Source organism: Corvus hawaiiensis, chromosome 20 (genome assembly GCF_020740725.1).
Source record: "Corvus hawaiiensis isolate bCorHaw1 chromosome 20, bCorHaw1.pri.cur, whole genome shotgun sequence".
Classification (NCBI taxonomy): Eukaryota; Metazoa; Chordata; class Aves; order Passeriformes; family Corvidae; genus Corvus; species Corvus hawaiiensis.
In genome coordinates, this window is record NC_063232.1 from 836,820 (window position 1) to 861,198 (window position 24,379).

Here is a 24,379-nt window from a genome sequence, read left to right on the forward strand (position 1 = left end):
GATAATAGACTATTTCTTTTATCAGATCAAGTATCAGGGATTAAACTCCTGGTGTTTTGCATCCAAATGAGATTTCTACTGGAACAGAAATATTTGCGTTTAGAGTTGATTGTGTGAAACATCGTGCTACAATTTGAATGATCCTTTGATGACTGGGCTTTTTGGGTTACAAGTTCCAATGTGAGTATTTTGTACAGAATCTCTAATTTCTCTGGAGCATAATCCATCATTCTGTGATTACCATTCATCTAGTCAGATCATTTGCTGTCTCTGTTCTTGTTTAACAGATCCTGTTGCAGTCCGGGAGGAACTGGGAAGCAGAGCACACAAAGGAAAATCCGTGGTTTACCCTACAGAAAAGGTTTCTTCACGTTTTGCAATGTATCCGCACGTGCCGGGTAAGTCAGTAAAACACGGTCCCGGAGCGAACACGAACCCAGCGCTCGCTGATGAACAATCGGGCTGTTCTTCGTGGCCAGCCCGAAGCAGAGAGGTTTAGCGGCCTCTAATGCCCTCTGATGGACAAATGCATCGGAGCGGCGTCCTCGGAGCCCGCGGAGAGTGGGGAGACACCGAAGTGTCTGAGCAGAGGAGGAGCTGCAGCTCTGCCAGGGAGGCCCCGGGCTCCCCTTGGGAGCCTGCCCGCTCCGAGTTAAACCCCGCCTTTAAGGGGTTTGTGGCTGAGGAGTTTAAGTCACCTCTTACTAAAACCGGGGAGATCCCTTCCTTTCTCCCTGCCTTCCTCCTTCACTTAGGTTTGTTTGCTTGGCTTCTTTTATGAACAGGGTGGAAATATTTTTGACCCTGATGGCAGATTTGGCACAGTTCCCTCACAATGACACCCCATCCATCAGGAATTGGGATCAAACCTGTGCCTTACAGAGGAATGCTTCCAGAAGGGATGGGAAGTTTCTGTACCAAAGCTGATAAATAGAAACTGAAAAGTGTCACTCAGCGTATTTGAGCCTCTGCTGGAGTGTTTGACAAATGCTGGTGAAAATGCGAGACTGGGATGGGAGGAATGGAGAGAAAAAAGTCAAAGGAGGAAATAGAGTCAGAAGAAGAAAAGGTTTATAAATAAACTATTTGAGTTGAAAACACAAAGTAGAGGAAAGCAGAAGACAAAGATGTGAGCGGGCAAAAAAAAAAAAAATCCATATTGTCTGTCAAGAAGCCAAGAGAAGTGTCACCTCCAAGAGCCAGTTCAGGTGTAATTCCAGAAAGGCCCAGATCTCCTGGGTACAGTGTGGGTGATGTTCAGAAATTAACTGAATCTGAAAGGGTAAAATGCATCAGAAAAGAAGGAAATGCCACAGGGCTTCTACCTTTGAAGGGGACTTTATTGAAGGTGTTGTTAGCTGATGGTATCTATGACATAGGATCAGCACCTTCACTCCCCAGCAAGGACAAAGTGTGAGCTGAGAATTCCCTGAGGTTTTCCTGCAGACCTGGCCAGGTTGTTTTCACCGTGTGCCTCAACCTTCTCATCTGCTTCCTCGTCCTCTAACTCAGGCAAAAAGCAGAAGTGCCAGAATACCTCCAAGGCAGTGATTCAAGGGCCATTTTTGGCTGGATTAAAAACATCCATGGCTGGAAATTTCACGAGGGGGACTCCTCCCACACAGATAGATTTCCAGCTCACACTTTATGCCTTGGCTGTTCAGGCTCTAAAGCTCTGCTGAGAGGGAATAGAGACATGGCAGGGATTTCCCTGTGCCATGTGACTCCTGCCACTAGTGCCACTTTGACAACCACGATGGGAAATCTTTAGTGACGAAAAGTCATTGGCATTCACACCAAAACCTGACAACACTCTGTGGATGCCTTAGGCTACAATTCCTTGTTTTAGTTTACATAGAAGCTTAAGGAAGAACATAAAAAAGCTCTTGCTAAAGTGTCCTTAAAAATCCACAAGCAGGAGTTTGTCAAGACTGCTGTCAAGACTGCTGAAGAAATGGTGGCACAACTCAAGAGTTACCAGAAGCTGGGGAACTTGGAATGGTTCATCCTCCAACAATACCCAGCTGGCTGTTACAGACTGTCCTGTGTCTGCCTGGGGGAAGGCAGAATCAGGTGGGGGGTTCATGGACCCACAGGCAGGGTCTGGCACAAAAATTAATAGTAGAGATATTGTGGGGTTTTGGGGGCAACAGTGGGAGAATGGGTCTCCAGTCTAAATAATGGCTGAAATTTTTCTGTGAGTTTGGGGAAACACTGTGAGAGTTTCCAACACCACCATTCAAACCCCTGCATCTAAAATCTGGGAATACTACAGCAAATCGTGTTTGCTTTTAGGGAACAGATTTGCTTTGGGAAAAACACTGCCAGAAGCAGGAAGAAGCACTGTTTGTTTTGTTTAGTACATTTTGAAGGGAAGAAATAGCCTGTCCTTTTCTACCTCAGTCAGGAGTTCCCAGGATGCTTCTCTCTGGTCTAATCTTATCACCCCGATTTCTTTCTGGCATTTTGGGACATGTTTTTCACAACCATATCAGTCAGCTGAAGCCCTTTTCCTGCCCCTACATGAATTATTATTGTTTAGATTTTGGCAGAACGTAGAGATCCCTGTGAAGATTGTGGCTGGATTGCCTTCAGTGGAGATTATTCCTGCCTGATTACTGTGGGACACCGAGGGGTCAAATATATAAACAGTTGGAAAAGGAGACAAGAAGGGCCCAGCGGGGTCAGTTCTGCCTCCAGCAGGGAAACCCAGCCCCTAGGTTTAATTGTGAGTTAATAAACCGTCCTAGGTAAGAGCTGTGCTGCACTGAACCTGTGGGGTGTTTTGTGTTCATCTCTGTGCATTTGGTGTCCGTGTTTAGTGTTCTCTGCCTTTGCACTCCCTGTGACAAAGCCTTTGCTCTGACTCTGGGATCTCACCTGGTGCTGGCCCTGCCCCAGGTGTCCTCACACCCACAGCAAATCCGGTTGGAGCTGCAGTTCTTGGGAACAGAGCCCCAGCTTCCCCCTGGGGAGATTCTGGTGATGAAACAAAGCCCTGCACAGACCACGCAGGTGTGATTTGGGTACAGGACTGTATAACCAACACAGAGGAGGCTTTTCTGGAGCACCAGACAACAGTTAGCTTTGGAAACCTTCCTGAAGCAGGGTAGTGCTGGTCATGACTGCCCTAGGAGCAGAGGGATCAGTGGCTTCACTCCACAGCACACAGCAAATGGATGCTCCATGACCCAGGGCACTTCAGAGCCAGGGCTGGGCTCCCATCGGAGCCCGTGGGGATGCTCTCTGCATTTCCTGACAGGCAGAACCGCAGCATGTGCAGGCAGAAACGACTCATTATTCTTCAACCAGTTAATTGGGTTTTTTCTTAAATAAGATATTTGCAATTGATTTTCATCTTTTTATATAACATCTGCTCTTCCAATATTAGCTGTCACCCAAGTTCCTGGATTTGATGCTAGAATGCAATGGAATTGTTTGTCCTGTAAATCCAAATTACAGGATTTTTATTGCTCATAATTTACAAGGAAAGTTAACTCAGGATAAATTTGATATTGCTATTGCTGGTAATAATTCCTGTGTGCTGTGATAACAGCAAGACTCTCTGAGTCACATCGAGGCCCTGGCTGAGTTGGGGGACAGAAATTCCGTTTGATTCTCCAGTTCTTCTGCCAATTTTAAATCCGCTGTTCCAGAGCCCTCACCTCAAGCTGCATCTTTATTTATATAATCAGAATTTCAACGGTACTGTAGCATGAAAGAACATTATTTTGTGCTTCTGTTTACCCAGAAGGAAAAACAAATTAACATTCCCAAGAAGGAAAGTGGAAGTGGATGTTTATTTGTGTGTATCCTACTTTTCTGAGTCACCGAGTAAACAGTTGGCCGGGGCTGGTGACCAGGCTGGGGACGAAGGTGCCACACTCGGATCTGCAGTTACTGTCAGAGTTCTGCAGTGAAGACTTGGAACGTTAACAGAATAAGTTAATTTATAGAAACATTCGGGTTTATATTTGAAAGGTAGAATACAGCTTTGTATTCCGGCCTGAGACAGCAAACCTGTGGGTGATCTGTCAAGCACAGCGGTTGGAGGTGGCCACCGCAGGGGGAATAAAGCATCGGCCAAGGGTCCTGTGGGCAAGGGGAGCGGAGATGGTCCTGTGAGATGCCGCGGACACGCTGGGCTCCGCGGGGCGGGCGGGTGGAACAGTCACCGACACCTGCGGCCAGGGCAGGGGCGGGGGCGCCAGCAGCTGCGGGGTAACTGCGCTCGGGGGGGGTTCCGAGTGCGGTTTGTGCCATTCCAGCGCTCGGGATGCCTCTTGCGGACCCCGGCCCCGCCCCGCGCAGGCCCCGCCCCCGCGCAGGCCCCGCCCCCGCGCAGGCCCCGCCCCCGCGCAGGCCCCGCCCCGCGCAGGCCCCGCCCCGCGCAGGCCCCGCCCCCGCGCAGGCCCCGCCCCCGCGCAGGCCCCGCCCCCGCGCAGGCCCAGGAGCGCGCGGGCGGGGGCGTTGCGCAGGCGCAGTGCGAGGCTCGGTGTGCCCCTGGCGCGGCGGGCGCGGCGGCGGGGGCGGCGCGCGCTCCCGCTTCCGGTGAGGTGTCATGGCGGGCCCCTCGCGCTGAGGGCCCGCGACACCGACCCCGCCCGTGCGCACCCGCCGCTCCCCGGGCGGGCGGCGGCGGCGGGACATGGCGGCGCACAAGCCCGTGGAGTGGGTGCAGGCCGTGGTGAACCGCTTCGACGAGCAGGTAGCGGGGGCGGCGGCACGTCCCCCTCCCAGGGCCGCGGGGAGGGCCGGGGGCGCGCGGCGGGGAAGCGGCCCCGCTCCCCGGGCGGGGGCGGCCGTGGCAGCGCCGCTCCTGCCGCCCCCCGCCCGTGCCGGGGCCGAGGCCCCGGGCCCCGGCGCCCTTTGTGCCGGGCGGGCCCGGGGCGGGGCCGGCGCTGCCGCCGCACGGGGGTCCCGGCGCTGCCCGGGCCCGGCGGCTCCAGGTGCGGTGCATCCGTCCTTGTGCCGGCAGCGGCGGCGAGGAGGGGCCTGGCTCCCCTTCGCTGCTTCTCCCCCGCCTCTCCCGAAGTGTCTCTGCTTTCTCTAGACATTCCTGTGAAATTCTCGTCCTTGCTTTACATCATCTGGCTCTCCAGAAGGGAGGCAAAGCCTCGAGAACGAGGTTTGGGAGGGCTGGAGGCACCGCAGCGGCGGTGCTGCCCCTGCCCCCCGGTGCAAGGGCGATGTCGGTGTGCAGTCCCATTGCCAGCCCCGCGAGCACGGCTCTGGGGCGTGAGGAGGGGCTTCTAGCCCCTGCTTTCTATTGCACTGATGGATATTTACGTCTCCTCGCAAAAGTCAGGACTAGTAGCTTGAAGAAGGATTTTCTGAATGGAAGGGAGAGGGATTTGTTGGCCTTAGACTTTATATTTCTCTGATCCACCAGCAGGAACTGCTTACTGGGATTAGGTGGGTGACTCTCAGTGGGGCTAAGCTCAGTGCTTACACTCCGTCCCTACTCCCAAGGTGCTTTCCTGACGTGGGGGAGCTCCCTTGAGGCTCAATGATCAGTTCCTGTGTTGTCTGTCTCATTTTGCCACACTGTCAGTGCAGCCTTTGTGTCACAGGAGGCCCAGCTCTATGAGACCCTGCTTGGTGTAAATCCATCAAAAACGTGGAGCTGCTTCTCCAGACTGAGCCTTGTTCCTGTGCTGCATCTGTTCCTCAGTGCTGCTGGGCTTCAGAAAGATGTGGCCTGGTGCAAGGAAAACAAACTGTTCCTTTTTACATTTATATGAAGTTTGTTTTGAACAGGAAAATATCAAACTTTGTCTTTTGACATTAAATTGAGGCAGATTTTTGCAATATGTTGTAGACATATTTGTATAGTTACCTTATTCTCCCCCTTGAGTCACAGATCATTTTTTCCATAAACTTAGAAAACATAGGATTTATTATGTTCCCAATAATGCAAGTAAATATTTCTTGATGTACCGGTGTTAAAAGGCCCTGGGCTTTCTCTTCTGCTTTGTTAAGTAGATTGTGGAATTGGGCTTGCCAACGTCTGTTAGGAGTTACGAACTTCTTGGAACAGAATTCTTTTTCTGTACTTTTTATGGCGTGATTACGGATAGGTGTAGGGGAGGAATCCTCTGTAGATAGGAAGGAAGCTGTTCTGATTCTTGAAATGCTGAAATACTGGCATTATAGCGATAATACACATCAAATACATCATTGTCAGTCACAGTCATGGTGTCTTATCAAAATACACAGAATATATGCACATTATTTCAGTGGTGTTCATGCAGGTGTGAGGGCTTGCATCCTGTGTCTGCCTGAATGCAGGACCTCTCGATTCAGCACCAGGAGCCGCTGCTTGGCATGTCAGGAGTGTGTTTGAGTGAGGAGGGGGAGAAAGGCAGCTTGGGTCTGTTGTGTTTTGGTTTTTCTATGCAGGGGAAGACAAACTTTTCCAGGGTTTCTTCCTTCCTTTGCAAAGAAGGAAAGTGTAACCATCTTTCCTCCAAATTTACAGATGTAGACAGGCTTTTCATTCATTTGCTGAGTGCTTGAATTCATTTTAGGAAAGATGAAACAGCAAGCTGAGAGGATGTTAATCTGTATTGAGAACAAGGGAAATCAGGACAAACCAGTCTGCTCTGGTCTGCTCTTGTTTATTGTTATAAATGCTGCTTTAACCAAAATCTGCTTTTGTGTGTACAATTCTGTGGGCCTGGAGTGACTGGCAAGCAGAGTTTAGTGAATTAACCAGTGCCTGGCTCATGGAATAGATCCCTGGAGCTCCTGCCAGTCCTGCCCTGTGCTCCAGTGAGCCCTCACTTGCTGCAGGGCTGTCCTGGGGCTGCCCCCAGGCTTCAGCTGCTGCAGAAGAAGCTGTTGCTGGTACCTGTGAGACCAAACCATGCTGACATAGAGCACAGGGAGAGCTCTCAGCAGAGCCTGTGTGTAGTACTAGTTATTGTATTTCTCAAAACTTGGGGTGAGCAGGATAAAATTAGACTGCAGTAGCACAAAGAGCCTGGAAATTAGTGGAATTCCCTGTGATTTCAGACACAGAGCTTTGGAAAATAAAATTTTCTCTGTTTTTCCCCTGGAAATGTTCATTTCCAATTCTATGGGTTGTGTTTTCATAGTGCTTTAAGTGTGTTACAATGTGAAATCACAGGAAGGCCGGCACAGTGCTGGAATAGTTGTGAGCATAGTTGGAGGAGTCTGACTGCCCAAACCATTTACATCTAGACTGGTTTAAAACTGTCAGATGTAATAAAAAGTATTAATCCTTTGTAAACTTATGGCCATGTAAGTGGTTATTGTGGTCGAGTGCCCATCCCTGGAAGTAGTCAAGGAATGACTGGACATGGCACTCAGTGCTCTGTGCTGGTGAAAAGGTGGGGATCACAGGTTGCACTCAATGATATCAGAGGTCTCTTCCAACAGCAGTGATCCTGTAGTTCCGATATGCTTTAAAGAAAGAAGCCTTTTATTATGTGGATTTTAGTTTAGGCTCCCCATTTGCAGTTCATGAGGTATGATGGCTTTCAGTTAAGAAAGTGTGTAAAAACTGAAAGTCAGTAGTAATGTTCCATTCTCCCTTTGGTTAAAAGGCATTAAGTTAAAGCAAATATTCCCTCCTCCTGTTGATTTTTCTCCACAATGTTTGAAATTTGTGCAGAATCAGAGACCTGCAAAAGCAGTGGCTGCAGGTACCAGCTCTTGTTTTCCTCGTGGCTTGTTAGGAAATCACTTGTAGTAACGGGATGTATTGTGGGGCGTTTCCTGTGTTGTGCTGGCTGTGCCCCCCGGGGATGTACCTGTGCCGGGAGGTGAGGCTGGGCTGGGCAGAAGGTGCAGCTCCTTTCCACAGCGGCTGTGTGTGGGGCGGATTCCCCCAGGAGCTGAGGGCTGAGCCAGGCTGGAGCCCTGCCCTGCAGCTCAAGGTGTGCTGTTTCATCTTTCCCGTAGCAGAAACCTGCAGTGGCTGTGATGGGATGGTTCTCAGAGTGTGTGCAGTGGATGGGCAGCTGAGGTGCTGCTCTGCACAGGGCTGGTGCCCAGGGACAGGGCAGGGAATGGCCCAGTGCCACAGGTGTTACCTGGCTGCAGGAGGGAGCTGCTGGAAGTGTCCAGGCGATCCATGGCCCTTCCTCACCTAACGCAGTGTTTGTGTTGGCAGGATGGATAAATGCATAGTTGGTCACAGCACCAACTTCTAGTTCACCTTCTGAAAATGCTTGGTTTTTAGAGCGACCTGTTTAAAACTTTGGAGAGTTGTGTGTTCTTGGGAAGGCTGAGCAGTGAGGTTCTTTTTGGGGATAGTGCCTCTTTAGCAGGTGTGTGTTCATAAAGGGGAGGAAGATGCCTGTTGATTTTGAGGGATTTGTCTGGTTCTGATAGTGCTGATGCTGAGGAGGGGTGGTGCTGTGGGGATTTTCTGTCACCAGTTCGTGTGTGTATTATGGTCTGCTGAAAAGTTCCAAGAAATTGTTTGGAAGGATGAACTTAGGTGGATTTTGGGGCTGTTAAGAATAGCACTAGGGATTTTTTCCTAGATGTTGTGTGTTTCTCCAGACTGTTAAGTACAGACTAAATAGAGATGATTTGTGTTCATTAATTACAAGTGATAAAATCCATGGCTCAATGTAGCTCTTCTCAACAGCCTGAGTGCACAACTTACAGACACACTCAGGCCTGTCAGTGGTGGTAGCTCCAAACCAATGTCCATGTTCATTTAACAAGAGATTGGACCTTCTTGCATCAGACTAGAGAATACCTGGAACAGGTGCTGATCACTTCACTGCCATGAAAAACACGCATTTTTCTAAATAATTAGTATCTATGACCAAGGCAGGATTCTTTAAACTGAACGTTTTTGGATAAAAGTTAAAAAAACCTCCAAACACAGTAAATCTTTTTTCTTTCTTCATCTTGAAGATTTACAGTTTGATAGCTGTAAAGGTTCCAGATTTCATCTACCTATTTTGTCTTTGTCCACTGCATGAAATAAGGCCAAATTTAGACCCAAGTGGCATTGTTCCCTGTCCTCTGTGGCGTATTTGACCCCTTAAGGAGCCATCAGGCTGCATTAGGGCGGGGGAGGGCATGTGGAGCCCACCTGGGTGTAGGCTGTGCATGCCCAGTGCAGTTCCAGCCTCCTTGGCTGGTGCTTCCTGTGTCAGTGGTGACAGGAGCTGAGCTGGGGCAGTGACTGTCCCTTTGCTGCACTGGGGTGAGCTCAGAGCAGGGCATGTGTTCAGAGTTTGAAGCCAGTTATATTTAAGCTTTGTGCTCTAATTTCTGTTTCTAATTCAAATAGCTCTACAGGAAACCGTTTGTCAGTATTTCTTTTTTCTAAAATAAAATCAAAGTAAATGAAAGTAAAATTTCAGCTTTTTTCCCCCCCCAATGTTTGGATTAATGGATATTTGTAGAGAAGTAAAGTAGATTCTCTTTAGTCACTCAGCACTGGCACTACATTCTGTGAGGGGAAATAAAATGTTCCCGCGTGTCAGAGTGCACAAAGAAAAGAGCTGAGAATTAAAAAAACCCAAAATAACAGTGCTAATATTTCCTTTTTGTATAGTTTCTTATTTTAAATGATAGTATAAAAAGCAGTTTTACTTCTAGGTGACCTTGTTGTAGTGGCTGTTGTGGCAGGAAGCTCCAGAAGTGTGTAATGTGATGTTTCTCTGGCATGGGAGCACACAGAACTAGATCTATGACACAGTTTCTTTGAGAGGCTCTTCTCAAGTGTTTTAGCACTCGGTAGTATCGAGCTTTGCTGCTGCTGTCAGCACAGAGACTTGAAAATTCAAATAAAATGTACTGGCAATAGTGAAATTTTAAATTAAAGGTATCTATCATCCACCAATGACTTCCAAAAATGTACTGTAAAAATAACATCTGACAGTGAAAACAGAGCTTGAGTCATAAATGCTGTTTATTCTGCTTTTCCAGGGGTAAAACGAGCACATTAGAGCACCTCGCGCTGTTATAAGGCACTGCAGTCCAAACTGCCAGGGAATCACAAATTCGAGTGGAAATTACCTGGACTGCCCCATGGAACTTGTTGCTGTGGGTGGCTTTGCAGGTGGAGTCTCAGCCCTCGTCCTGGAAGGGCCATCCTGGGAGCAGCGCTTGGTGCTGCAGCTCCCGGAGCCTCAGGGACCTGCTGCTGCTCCGGGGTCTTTGGTCTGATCCTGAGTGCTAGGACCAGCTTTTTTCTCCATTAAGAGTCAGCCATTCTCTTAGGAAAGACCCAGCCAGTGTCCATAGGGATCCTGGTCCATGGTATCAAAAGAATTGAGCTTGAACCCACACCAAAGCACGGCTTACGTGGAGAGGGAGTCACCCCATGGCATCAGAGCAGGACAGTGTGTCAGAGGCCCTTTCCCTCCCAGGGGACAGGCTGGGTTAGGCACACTGCATTCAGAACTGTTGGACAAAAGTGTTCCAAGGCCCAAGCTGGAGTTCTTCAATACCATTCCTTTGGACTTTTCCCAGCAGACAGTGGTGTCAGGTGGCTGCACAGGGGGCAGTGGGGAGGGTGCCCTCCCAGAGCACCCAGCCTGGGAGGTGCCTCCTAAAGCACTTTGCAGCTGTAAAGCTGATTGTAATTCCTTGGAATCCTTCTTTTACCCTTTCTTAAATTCTCTCTCTCTGAGATAATCTTTTCTAATGCACAGACGTTACACCATGGCATTTCCATTGAGGTGTTGCTGTCTGTCAGAATACACCTTTATCCACAATTCTGGTCAAAATTGGTTAAAACTTGTAGTAGCGATTCAAGTTTTTATGGATAGGGAATTCCAAGGTCACACTTTACAAGTGGCATAAATTCCTGTATTTGTTTGCTTTTAAGAAATATAAATCCTGGGTAAAACAATTGCTTCTGAAGAGCAGTGTCCCAGAAGTGGCGGTTCGGAGCGGGCAGGGGGAGTGGGTGTGTGCCTGGGAAGTGACTCGTTTGTGACCCCTGAAGAATTTGGGTACAGCAGGAAACAAAGTGCCCAGTGTTCCCACAGCAGCAGGAACATCTCGGGGCTGTGCAGTTGCTCTCAATCTTCTCTTTCTGGGAAAGGATGGATTTCAGGTCTGGTTTTTACCACTGAATGTTAGGCAGGGACAGGTAACATGGGGCTCACTGGTGCTTCAAGTGTGTTTGAGGCTGAGATTCATCACTGAGGGTGTTTGTGGGGGGACCTCAAAGTTACCCACGTCCCTGGAGGCCACAGGTCCACTGCTGGTTCCTCCTTGGCCAGTCCTCTCCTGTGACAGAGCAGGGGACATGCGTGGAACAACTGCTACTGCTCACCTGCTCTGGGGTTTTGCCTCCCTTCAGGTCCCAAGATGCATTTTTTTCTTGCAGATGTTAGCCTTGGATGATTTTTGGTCGTTAATGAGCCCATTTTTAAAATAAAGGATATTTTCTTAGAATTCTATCTTACATTTTTCTACTCCTTTTGATTGCTTTGACATTCAGGTTGTAGAAAATTTATCACAAAATAGAGGTTTAGTTTCAGTTCAGAAAAAGGAACAGGTGAACTTAAGCACTTGGTTTTATAGATAGCTAATGGGAAGATTAATGTAGAGAAGACAAAGTAATGCGTTTGCCGTTGTCTCTTGTAGAATGTTTTTCAAGGTGGTTTCTGGTGTGTCACAAGTTTTTAACACATCTTTAAAGCTGTAAATTTCAATGTGTAAAAAGCTTATAACAGTTCTCTCTTGTAGCTTCCAATAAAGGCTTGCCAGCAGAATACCCACACCAAAGTCAGCACGGAGCACAACAAGGAATGTCTCATCAACATTTCCAAGTACAAGTTTTCCCTGGTCATCAGTGGTCTCACCAATATCTTAAAAAATGTTAATAACATGGTAAGTTTTCTCATTTTGCATTGTTTGGTGATTTTTTTCAAATAGTAATTTGGCAGAGAATTACTTGAAATTTAGTCAAATTGTTGCTTGCCTTTTACACTTAATTATTTTCTGTTCTGAAGTTCACCAGCAGCATCTGTCAGAGCCATGTTCCAGAGAAAGGCATTGGGATTTTGGGGCAGGGAAAGGATTTAAAACTTGGGCTATTTGAATTTTCCAGGCTGTTTGGGTGTTTTACTGTGTGTGTATATAAAGTATATGTATTTTTTAACAACCAGATGAATTTTAGTCAGAACTTTTGCCATGAGAAAAGTTTAGTTCATTGAGTTTTGAATCCATGGAATTTGGGATCATTTGGAGTCTCCCCAAATAGTTAACAGAAGTGGCCAGGCTCTGGCAGTACTTTTTATGGTTTTAGAGAGATTCTTTGGAGTGAGCCCTCAGCTGTCAGTTGTACAGGGATGTGCATCTGCTGTAACTGCAAAGGACTGATAAAATGAGAAAATAGGTTGCCCTGCTGCTAGGGATTTTAGGCTGCTTAAAGCTACCTGTAATCCCTTTGGGGAGAGAATTTATTTTAATTAAACTCTACAGGCATGAGGGAACATGTTGATGTGCAAGATGATTGGGTGATAAATGAGAGAACTGTACAGTTGAAAGAATGTATGTGATACACAGATTTTGAGAGGAAAGACCTAGCTAAAAGTGTCAATTAAAAAGTCAGCTTTTGCCCTTAGGAGCAAGTCTGAATGTTTGTCATGTGTGATGGTCTGAGCTTCTGTGGGAATCACCAATAATTCAGAAGGATTTCTGTAGCTGGAACAAACCAGTCCAAGAGACTGTCGGTTATAATGGTCTTGGTTTCAGAAAGAGTCTCAGCTGAAACCTGGGCTTAGGTGAGCCACCCTTCCCGTGGGTAAAATAAACTTCTCTGGGTGACTCCAACAGGTGCTCTGTCTGTGGGCACTTGTACCAATGTCTTTTTGGCTGAATCTTTCCTGCTTTATTTTGCTGTCTTAATATTGCTGGAGCCAGTGCCTGTTGCTGGCACAGACCTGTGTGCTGGCTGAAACACCCGAGGGAATCCTGCCTTCCTCCTGTGTCTGCAGTGGGACATCTTTTGGGAGGCTCTCCTGTGTTTCTTCCTGTGGTCTGGGCTAAATTTTGGAACAGTAATAAGCTTGTTGATAGGGATTTGTTGCAACATCCATTCTGTTAAGCCATTGGCGGTGAAATACGTAATTGGAAAAGAGTCAGCAGTAATTGATACCAAAATAGGTTCTGAAAAGGTGGAACCTGCGTTTTGAGCAGCTGATGGGCTTGATGGAGGTGAGGGGCTGCGGGGCATCTCCAGTCTTACTTTGCAGGGGCTGTTTGTCCCTTGTGATGTTTGGCATTGCAGACTGGACAAAGATATTTCTTTAGTGATAAGGTTTTAATTCCTATTTTAATCTGATTTTTGCTGGCTTTATATCTAAACTCCAAACCAGAGCAGTAATGGAGCCATAATTTACTGTGCCACTTTGCTGCTTCACTTTCGTGCATTACAAGTCAAATATCTGTGTCTCAGATGAATCCATATCCTTTCTACTTCTAGAGAATATTTGGAGAAACTGCTGAAAAGAATTTATATCTATCTCAGCTGATTATCTTGGATACACTGGAAAAATGTCTGGCAGGGGTGAGTAGGCTTGCAAAAGCAGTTGCTAACTTGGAATCCAATGGATTGGAGAATACAAGTCAAATGCTTGTGTATCTGTTGTTACTGCTACTAAACTTAAAACTCATCAGATTTAGAGCAAAGTAAGGTTAATGCCATTTAAAAAACACTAAAACTTCCTATGAATGCAAGTAGTTGATGTAATTGATGCATTAACGATAATTTTTCATGTTGTGCTTCGTTCTCTGCAGTGCTGAGTTTTCTTTAAATGTCTTAAAACTTTCATTTGTTGAAGTAATTTTCCATGTGCTCTTATATACCACAGAAACTTTTCTGCCACTACTCTAGAGATGATTTCTGCAGGTGTTTCCTAGATTACATTAGTTAATCATGTCCAAATGTCCACCGGGAGTCCAGGCCTAAGTTTCCAGTCAGAGCTGCTGCGAGGCAGTTTGCTGGTCCCTTTGGGAGGAGAGTGGTGCTGGTTGTACAAGTTACTGTGCTGAGCTGGAATTGCAAAGCCAGACTTCACTGAGAGAGAGATTTGCAGTGGTTTGTTCTTTTAACAAGAACGGGATTTTATTTTTAAGCTATATTCAATTTCCAGCTTGTACGGCTGAGGAAAATACCTCTTTTTGGCACTTTTTGGTTTTGATGCATTGAGTCAAAAAAACAGTTTGAACTTCAGAATTTACTTATTTTTAGATACTTCTGTGTATATTGTTTGAAACAGTGGTTTTCCTGATAGGTCATGATATTTAAATAGATATTTAAATTGTGCTGAATGTTTCTTGCTCTGTCGCTTCAAATGAGAGCAGTTTGAGGCAGAATATGTTAAATCAGAGTGAGCCAAAGCCCTGTACAAAGCGTGTTGTGTTCTGTGGTATCTTCAGATGGATTTCTTGCTCAATGTTTCATCAAGTTCTCATGGCAACAGGACTCAGGTCAACTAAGTGGGAGTCTCTGAAACTTCCCAATTCCCTATGGAAAATTCGTTGGTAGAATTTTAGAAAGCTTTAGTGCTGACCTTTCTGTTAAAACTTGCTCTTAGTAGAGCAAAGTTTCACTTTGAATTCTTTTGTAAATAGTTTCCTTATGTCTCACACTGTGCAAACTGGCAAAAATTAGATTTTTCTTTTGCAGGGAACTTAAGCCATTTTTGACTCGTATAGAGCAATTCCCGGCAAGAGTGAGGGAGAAGCACCTTTTTTTGGTTCATTTTTTAATATAAAACGCTCCCTGTCAAAATATGGCCACCAAGCCCCTACCTGAAGAGAGGTGAGGGTGGGGTTTGCCCTTTAGTCCTCAGTGAAAGCCAGGGTAGTCAGTGCTGTCCTGATCCTCACCACAGAGCAGCAGGGTGCATTCATCAGAACAAAGGTGTGCTGCTTCAGAAGCTGGTTTGATGTTTTGCTTGATGCCCGATGAGGTTGATCAGCTTCGTGTCTTGCGTTTCTCAGCTGAAGATGTGGGGTGGGTTGGCTGCAGTGGGGCATTGCTCAGAGGGGAAGGAGCCTTTCTGTGCAGGCTCTGTGCAGGTCGGGAGGTTGGATCCTGAGCAGAATTGAGGGGAACGCTGTTTGTTTGTAGCAACCGAAGGACACCATGCGCCTGGACGAGACCATGCTGGTGAAGCAGCTGCTGCCCGAGATCTGCCACTTCATCCACACGTACCGCGAGGGGAACCAGCACGCGGCCGAGCTGCGCAGCTCCGCCTCGGGGGTGCTCTTCTCGCTCAGCTGCAACAACTTCAACGCCGTCTTCAGCCGCATCTCCACCAGGTACTGACTGCTGCCTGCAGCCCTGGGGAGGGACAGCATCTGCACTGCTGCCTGCAGCCTCTGTCTGCCACCAGCTGTGGGCTATTCAGAGGAGCCAACGCTTTAAATGCTCTTCAGTAGAATAGTTCTCAAGAGGAATGCCCTCAACCTTTCAGGGTTTTACTTGGGTTTCAGGTTGTGAAATGGACCTGTTTCATCCCCATCCTGGGTTACTGCTGGCTGCATTTGTTGCTTCTTTAATCTGCTCTCAAAAGTACGAGTGAAAATAGGGAATGAAAATAATACAGCGGAAAAAGTTGAGTAAGTCCTTGTGGGTGCAAGGTGTCTTGGAAAAAAAAAGGATGCAGAAGTTAATGGTTGTATCCATTTACTTAAAAATTTAGAATGAAAACTGGTGATTGTCCACAGCTCTGCTGGAGCCCCATGGTTGTTTTCCTGCTAGGAAGCTTTTATGTTAAATCTGTCTTATGCCTGAAGGGGACAAACATCTGGGCTGTTTGTTAGTTGTTGGAAAAGACCCATTTGTCTTCTGACTGACTTGAGTTTCACAGCACATTTACTGTAAAAAATGACTGGATTTTCTGCTTTTCTAAGTAAGAAGAGAGACAGGCCCAAAATTTCCATCTATTCTTTGCTCTTTTTGCTCTGTTCCAGATCCTTCTGATGCTTCAGCATTTGTCAGTCCCTTAGAGTGGTGTGCTAAGCTTTTTAATACTGAAATACTTTGATGTTTTTTGAAAGGTGCTTGCAGTAGCTTAGCTCTTGTCACACGGTGTTACAGTTGACATCATTCTTGATTTATTAGAAGTGGAGCTTGGGCAGCCTTACATGGTCACACAGCAGTGAGTGAACCAATTTAATTGAAACAAAGATTTATTTTTTCCTTATATATTTATATATTTCTTTGGAAAATGTTTGTGTTTTAGAAATCAGTCTAAAATGATTGAGTAATTTGAAATTTAAAGTTTGTTCCCAAACTCCAAAGCCCCCGTCCATCATCCCTTTGAGCTGGAGCAGAGTGCTTTTCCCCTAACCTGTTTTCCCTTGCAGATGGCTTGTACAGCAATAGTTAAATGTTTGACCAATTGTTGCTGGTCTCCACAGGGGTCAGCCTGCTGCCAGTCAGCACTGCTGATCCCTGACCTGGGTTTCCTGTTTAGGCATATTTCTGGGCCTTGCACAGCAGCTGGGGGATTTTTGGCATGAAAAGCACAGCAGTGAGGACCTTCCCATTCCCAGTGAGGCCTGTTAAGTTTCCCTGGCGCTGAAGACATGAAGAACTGCCTTTGTGTCTAGTACTAGAAATCACATTCCATGTCTGAAACACATCTGTAGCCTTGGAAGGAGCCGTGGCAGTCCTGAGTTTGTGGGAACAGACGCTTTAGTGATCAGTGGCTGGGTGTCTGGGAGATGCTGAGTAAATTCTCTGAGACACGAGTGTGAAAAGATGCTGCTGTGTTTAAACTGGTGTGATTAAACTTCATCCTGTGTGCTCAGGCCAGAGAAATGTGGACCAAGAATGGTTGTAGCTTGCTCCACTGATATCCAGTACCATCAATCACTGCTGTACTCTGAAACCTTACTTGGGGCAGGCTGTGCTGTGAAGGAGCAGTAGCCTAAAGGTGTCAGGAGTCCAGACTTTAATGTTTAGTTGAAAAGATGACAAGGTTTCTGCCACAGGAGGGTGGATAACAGGAGGATTTAGGCAAATCTTGGGCACAGTCAATCCCCAGAAGGTACTGGCACCTTGTAAGACTCATCACTGGTTTTCTAGCTTCATTTTCAGTATGAGGATGGCACAAGGCTGTTACATTAACCCTTTATCATTCAAGATCTGTGTTTTATTTCTAAATCTGGAAAAGTTTTTCTGAGGTGATGGCACATTCCACTGCTATTGAAATGTACAGACTCACAGGTGTGTTCATACCTGTCTGACACAATCTGATGTAGAAGTGTATTTACTTTATGTATTTTCAGATTGCAGGAACTGACTGTTTGTTCAGAAGATAATGCTGATGTCCATGATATTGAACTTTTACAGTACATCAGTGTGGATTGTTCAAAACTCAAGCGACTCTTACAAGGTATGATCTGACCCTGTGTTTTGAAATATTTCTATTTGAATCTGGTTAGTCAGAGATGACACAGTGCAATTGATATATCTGGGTTTTATTGCTCTGTTTTACTCTAAAAAGTCATATATTTACTGAAGTATTTAAAAATAGTTAAGTAATATAAAAACATTGGTTTGAAAATTGGTTTGCACTTCAAATATCTTTTATAACCTGTGTTGCTTTTTAGAACAAGTTTCTGTTCTAAATGCAGAAATGTTTTATCTTTACAGAGACTGTATTCAAGTTTAAAGCCCTTAAGAAAGTAGCTCAGTTAGCTGTTATCAACAGTCTGGAGAAGGTAAGTGTTCAGTACTTCTGTTTCATTGCTTATTTGCAGACTTTCTCCTAGTTTAAGAATAGTTGCAATTCAGTAGTTTACTATAAAGTAAAAGTTGCTGCCTCCCTTTGCAAATATGTTTTGCAAGAAATTTTGAGTGGTAAGAATAAAACCGCTCTTTGTTTAAATGCATAATTCAGTAAACCTGTTGCAGCTCTGGAATGTAAAGGTGTTTTCCATTATCTGCAGGCATTTTGGAACTGGGTGGAAAACTATCCTGATGAGTTCACAAAGCTGTACCAAACCCCCCAGACTGACATGGCTGGTAAGGCATAACACATGACAGTGTTCAAGGTTGGTTTCTCAGACATCCCCAAATGCATTCGCTTGCATTTTGTGCCCTCTTTGCTCCTCGTGCAGCCTGCAAATAAGCAAATTTCTGTCACCCTTTGTCAGGGCAGGCAAGGGTATGTTCCTGTCTCTTTTCTTTCCTGGCTCCCCTGCTAAAGAGATTCATTTTGTGCTTCACAACACAAACAAATAAACCCCAAAAGATGGAGACTCTTTAAATGTATATTTTTCATCTTGATACAGGATAAAAACTTAGAGAACATCACCTTTACTTGTCTCTAGTGAAAAAGAGAGGAGAATTTATATTTTCAGGTAAACCATGTCTTTAACTGGGTTGAGACCATTTGATCCCCAGTAGCATGTCAGTAATGTGCAAACCAGAACTTTCCTTCTGTGTAGGTGGAACTATCCCTCTGCTCTTTTATACCTGTTCTTTACCTCTTCATAGTTAAAACTGGTATTGAACTTGGGCTTATGTTTTATGCAGATTGTGCCGAGAAGTTGTTTGATTTAGTGGATGGCTTTGCTGAGAGCACAAAACGTAAAGCAGCAGTGTGGCCACTGCAGATCATCCTCCTGGTCCTGTGTCCAGAGATAATCCAAGATATAGCAAAGGATGTGGTAGAGGAAACTAAAATGAACAAGGTAAGAAAACTATCTAAATTCTGACTCTGGTTTCTAGAGGATGCTTTGTTTTGCTGATTCTGTATTTCAGGGATATTTAATTTTGTCTTTCCTCCTTAAAGAGCACGCTGCAATTCCATATGTAAATTTATGCACTCTTTTTAAGTTCTCACCTTACATATGTTCTTTCACTGTCAGTAATTCATACAGATAGTTTGTCCCAAACAATGTTATTTCAGAACTTTTCCATCTCCTTGGAGATTTGAATCTCTGTGCTGTGATTTCCTCTGCCTCCACCTGCAGCAAACGGCTGTGCTGAGGTTCTGGGGTCTGCAGGGGGCTGTGAGCCCCACAGTTACAGCACCTGCAGGGTTTGATGTGGCTGCAGCATCATGGCTGAGAGCAAACAAGCCCCTCTTGTGCTGTTCTGATTGCCCCGGGTCAGTCCAAGGGAATGTCCTTAATAACGACAGGATTTCTCCGGAGTGCCGCATCCAGTTGGTTTTTGCCATCACAGTGTCTGGTTATAACTATTCCTGGTTTGAATTCTGCAGAAGCTGTTCCTGGACAATCTCAGGAAGGCCCTGGCAGGACACAGTGGGAGCAGGCAGCTGACTGAAAGTGCTGCTATTGCTTGCGTTAAACTGTGCAAAGCATCTACCTACATCAACTGGGAAGATAATTCCGTCATTTTTCTGCTAGTGCAGTCCATGGTAGTAGATCTTAAGGTAAAAATGTCTGTTTCCTAATTGCAGTGAAGAAAATTGAATTTTGAAATAATGGAGTGAACTTTCAATTTCTTCTTAATTGAATACCAGTGGTTTTCAGTGGAAAGTTGTATTTAAAGTAGCCAAGAATAATTATGGTATCTGATCTATATATTTATATTTTTCTGAATTATATAGAATTTGCTGTTTAACCCAAGCAAACCTTTCTCAAGAGGCAATCAGAATGCAGATGTAGACCTGATGATTGACTGCTTGGTTTCCTGCTTCCGCATAAATCCTCACAATAACCAGCACTTCAAGGTAAGAACACTGCTTATGGTAAGTCATTCTCTACATGCTATTGACGACCTGTCAGTTATGAAAGCTGTGCTAACAGCAGCTTGAAGCTCATAAATGAGTTCAACTGTATAAATATCCCTTAGTAATAAATCCCTGCATGTTTTGATAAATCTTTTCACAGCTGATTAGGCTTCTCTTGTTCAGATTTGACAGCATTGTCAATTTAATAAAAAGGCTCCAGAATGTTATTCAGGGTGATAAGAAAGATGGCAAAGACAAAGATGTTCCTAAGTGGCTTTTATGTATTTTTATTGTAGATCTGCTTGGCACAGAATTCCCCATCAACATTTCATTATGTGCTGGTAAATTCACTCCACCGAATCATCACAAATGTAAGTTCTGGCAGTATTTCATCAGCCTAGTGGTGTGGGGCTTCTGTTCAGATCAATATCTGCTTAGTAAATACAATTTGGATAGCGGACCGAATCTTGTTGCTTCTTGTATCCATGCAGCAAGAGTTGCTTGCTACTAAGGAAGGAGGTGCAGATCTGTTCCTGCTGTCCACCAGGGGATTCCCAGTGTGAGAGCTTGGGTTCCAGTATCGCTCTCTTACATAGAATGGCAAATGAATTGTATGGTCTCTGGTGTTATGATAAATAATGATACCCGAAGTTACTCTCAGGGACATGCACCACCTTCTGCTGCTTGCACTCTATTGACCTGGGGTAGAGTTGGCCCTGTGGTGGTCTTCGGGGATTTGGTGCAGTGAGATTTAAGTAGTGTGAAACGGTAGTAAGTGCTGGGCAATGAAAATATTTTGAAAGTCTGTGCAGTGTTCATCTTCAATTGTTATTGTACTTTGTCAGTAAAATACAACTTTAATTTTGACACTGTTCAGAAATATTTTCCTGACCAATATGAAAATAGAAGCAGTAAGTGTTGAGCAACCAGCAATCACTTAATGTATATAGCGTTTTCTATTTAATGTATCCAAACATTGTAATGAAAACACTATATTTGAAAAAAAAAAAAAAGCCTTAGGGGAGAAAATGCTGTGAGAGATGTGGTGGTGTGTGTGGTGGGGTAATACAGCTTTTGAGATATTATCAAGTATTTAAAATACCAATTTTCCATTTTGTTTAGTGTATCACAGGGAATTGAGTGCACGCTGTTTTGAAGTATTCCTTCTAGCATCCATCCACTCCCTTCTGCTCTTGTGAGTGCAGAGCAGCTCAGGGTTGGTGCCTATTCAGGAGGCAGAGTGACGTAGCGAGCAGCTAGGTGGGAATTTAAATGTTACGCGTTTGGTGGTGGGCGTGCAGAAGAATGGTGGGCATACCTGCACTCGGGGTGAGGGCTGGCCACGCTGCAGCCGCGGTGGCCGCGGAGCGCGGCTCGGTGTCAGCGCCGCCCTTGCCTTGCAGTCGGCGCTGGACTGGTGGCCGCGGATCGACGCCGTGTACTGCCACGCCGTGGAGCTGCGCAGCATGTTCAGCGACACCCTGCACCGCGCCATGCAGGGCTGCGGGGCGCACCCCGCCATCCGCATGACCCCGGTAAGCCTGGCGGGCCCCTCCCGCCTTCCCCGCTGCCCAGCCCTGCCCTCCTCTTCATCACCTTTGTACTGGAAACCAGAGGGGAGAAGAACGTGGTGATGCACAGAGCAGCAGGGAGCCATACGTGCTCTGTAGCCCTGCGGTGTTGGGGGATTGGCTGTTGGTAGTTCGATGTCTCTCAGTTTTCCTGCTGCTTTTAAACTGGCAACGTACAAGTATTTCTCCTGTAGCTGTCCTCTGTGGCTAACTGTCCATTTTGAGCTTTCTGGCTCTGTGAGTAGCCAGCTAACATGTCCATCCTTGCTTAATGTGGAAAACCAAAGCATTCTGTATGTGAAGATAATCACTGAAAACTGCAGTACTTTTACCATGATTGGCATGTTCATTTGTCTTGCTTTATGTTGAGCAAGTGACTGGTCTTGGTGACAGCAACAAAGTAAAAGATTTTTCAACCGTTATGAAATAAAGTCAGTATTCTTGGCTGTCCTGGAGAAAGTCTTGAGTAAATTCAGATTTGTAGTTCATCCAAATTCTTCCAGTAAGTCCACACACAGCTGTGTTGCCGCATTCTCCTCTGAACATTCCTGCTGTGGCAAGTGGTCTTGGTGGGTTGGTTTGGAAAGCCTAAAATGAGACATAAAAATACTCCTGTTGGGCTTCTCAAAGGAGAGCAAATGAGCACAATGCTTTTGGTTGAAAGCTACACCATGTTTAACTTGCTTTTCACCTGTGTGTATTCATCTGTTGGAGAATAGTTGCCCTGACAATACCCCTGCTCTGACTGGTGGTGCTTTGTCTTCTGCTTCTCACTTTCCCTCTGCCTGGCTGCTGTTGCCCACGTGGTCAGACGCCTGCCAGCCCCTGCTTTGCATGGCCCTGGGCCTCTGCTGCTGTAAGTATGACCCGTAACTACCGCAGAAAAGCCCTGCCTTGCTCTGACTTTTCTGTGCATAGTTACCCGCAGAGCCCGCCAGGCCCCCGGGCCGGGGGCTGCAGGGAGCCCTCACAGCGCCAGTGGAGCTCCTTCCCCCAGGAAGGCACTGTTGGTTCTGTGCCCAGCACCATGCTCTTCCCCAATCCCCCCGCTCTGGTTTAGAACTGGTTCCTAATATCCAGCCTGAACACACGGATGTTGATCCCCTCCGCGTCTGTCCTTGTCCGGTGCTGTCTGTCGGCGTCCCGCCGCTGTTGGTCCGTCGGTGCATTGCACAGAGCCTGGCCTGGCTCTGTTACTGGCACTCTTTAGTTTGGATTGTGTGGAGGCCATAAATGGCTTCACAGAAACAGGGCCTTTTCCCACATGCCTCTCCTAGAAACCCCTGAACTGTGGCAAACTAAGGCTTAGCACAGAGTTAGTTACCTCTACCACCATGCTATTGATTTCTTGGTCAGATGCTTTATGTGGTAGGTTTTATTCCATATATTTGTACAATAACTAATTATTGAAATAACATGAGGTCCTAATTTCTTGTAGAATTTAATCATACAATGTCATACCTCATCAGTTACCTTGAAGATGATTTCAACCTAGGCTTTCTCCTTTTGTTCAAAACTTACAAGTAGTTCACTAGTTTTTCACCTGGAGGCAGATTATTTTTATATTTGAGCGATGCCCTGTGTGCCTTTTAGAACTGAAAGGTTCATTTTCCAGAGGTTGTTGAGGTGAACGTGCAAACATCTGGGGCTGTTGCAGAAAATAAAGATATTATTTTGCCTTTGGAAAAAATTCCCTCTCATGTACTCAGAATGAGTTGGAAACGTTTATTTTTATTTCTATCTTACACCAGAGAAATACCCGGTAATTCTTTTTGGTCCTTTTTCCACTTTTCTTTCACCACAATTTGTCTCTTATGCAAAACATTTTCTAATGTCCACATGCAGCTCGCTGAAATAATTGTTAAGGGAACTTTAAAGATATAATAAAGTGATTGCCTATGAGAGAGGGAATTTCAAAGTAGAAGGCTATGCAACTATACTTGAGTTTTGTATAGTTTTAAGCTTTTTCTTGAATTATGGATGATAAAAGCAATACATTTCATAAGATGTTTAATTATAACTGTTATGTTTGACTACCTTCCTGACAAGGACTGTTATTTTTCTCCTTCCATCAGAGCCTTACATTTAAGGAGAAAATGACAAGCCTTAAATTTAAAGAAAAACCTACTGATTTGGAAACCAGAAGCTACAAGTTCTTGCTGCTGTCCTTGGTGAAACTGATCCATGCAGATCCAAAGCTTTTGCTGTGTGTAAGTAAATCCTACTGTCATACTGTTAAGTCGTAGTGGAATTTACTTTTGAAGCTACTAAATGAATAAAAATTAATGGCCACCTGGCCACACTTCCTACTCATCTTTTTCTCTGGTTATGATGCTCCTGTGGTTTTAAAGGAAAAAGAATAAAAACGAAACTGTAGGAGACTTTACTGGAGTAAATCAGAGTAACAGGAGAATCAGAGTAACACAGCGAGAGGGAGCATGAAGTTGTGTGACTCTGAAGAGGAAGGTGGGGGAAGGAGAGGGGAATAGAAGAAAATTGAAATAAGGGGGTTGGAAATTAGTCATCATTTCAGTGAGTACTGTCTTAGATCTTCCATTTTCTCAGGCCTGTGGTGGTTTAATATAAAAATATTCCAGTTCTGTCAGAGACATGATATGCAAGGCGTGTTACGGATTAAAAATAAAATGACAGATTCTCTGAAAGATCCCAAAATCCCCCTAGTTCAGCACCAGGAATGCTGCAGTAGCTGTCAGTAGTGTGGTCAAGCACGAGAAGGTTTTGCAGCTGAGCGTGTGTTGGTGTGTTTCCATGCAGAACCCCAGGAAGCAGGGCCCCGACTCGCAGGGCAGCACGGCCGAGCTGATCTCGGGGCTGGTGCAGCTGGTGCCGCAGTCCAGCATGCCCGACATTGCCCAGGAGGCCATGGAGGTGAGCGACAGCCCTGGGCTCTGCAGCTGGGCACTGCCACAGCCTCTCCTTTCAGCTGTGCCTGTGTGTGTGTGTGTGTGCGCAGCATGGCTTTGTACAGAAATGCCGGGGAAAACCGCTGGGTCTGCAGTATGAACGTGGAATAAAGATTAAAATGAAATTCTGCTGACACAGACTAACTGAACTCTTGCTCTTCTGTAGAAAATGCATTTTATATCTTTTGTTGTTCTTGAAACAGTGTAATGA

General features: G+C 45.6%; 1 protein-coding gene across 5 annotated transcripts in view; it reads left to right on the top strand.

Annotated features, from left to right (window-relative positions):
* Nucleotides 1–4,552: 4,552 nt before the first annotated feature.
* The window catches only part of NF1 (neurofibromin 1), a 74,838-nt gene continuing 55,011 nt past the window's right edge, over nucleotides 4,553–24,379 (top strand). For 3 of the 5 annotated variants that reach the window (XM_048324713.1, XM_048324715.1, XM_048324714.1), the window contains exons 1-14: nucleotides 4,566–4,708; nucleotides 11,695–11,838; nucleotides 13,436–13,519; nucleotides 15,089–15,279; nucleotides 17,257–17,363; nucleotides 17,624–17,691; nucleotides 17,920–17,995; nucleotides 18,509–18,666; nucleotides 19,200–19,373; nucleotides 19,551–19,673; nucleotides 19,970–20,044; nucleotides 21,077–21,208; nucleotides 23,320–23,454; nucleotides 24,020–24,133. In XM_048324713.1, coding sequence (XP_048180670.1) covers nucleotides 4,649–4,708; nucleotides 11,695–11,838; nucleotides 13,436–13,519; nucleotides 15,089–15,279; nucleotides 17,257–17,363; nucleotides 17,624–17,691; nucleotides 17,920–17,995; nucleotides 18,509–18,666; nucleotides 19,200–19,373; nucleotides 19,551–19,673; nucleotides 19,970–20,044; nucleotides 21,077–21,208; nucleotides 23,320–23,454; nucleotides 24,020–24,133 — 1,641 coding nt within the window. In that variant the 5' untranslated portion in view covers nucleotides 4,566–4,648. Of the gene's footprint in view, nucleotides 4,709–11,694; nucleotides 11,839–13,435; nucleotides 13,520–15,088; nucleotides 15,280–17,256; nucleotides 17,364–17,623; nucleotides 17,692–17,919; nucleotides 17,996–18,508; nucleotides 18,667–19,199; nucleotides 19,374–19,550; nucleotides 19,674–19,969; nucleotides 20,045–21,076; nucleotides 21,209–23,319; nucleotides 23,455–24,019; nucleotides 24,134–24,379 lie in introns of all 5 variants that reach the window. The other 2 variants (XM_048324717.1, XM_048324716.1) reach the window with 2 other exon arrangements.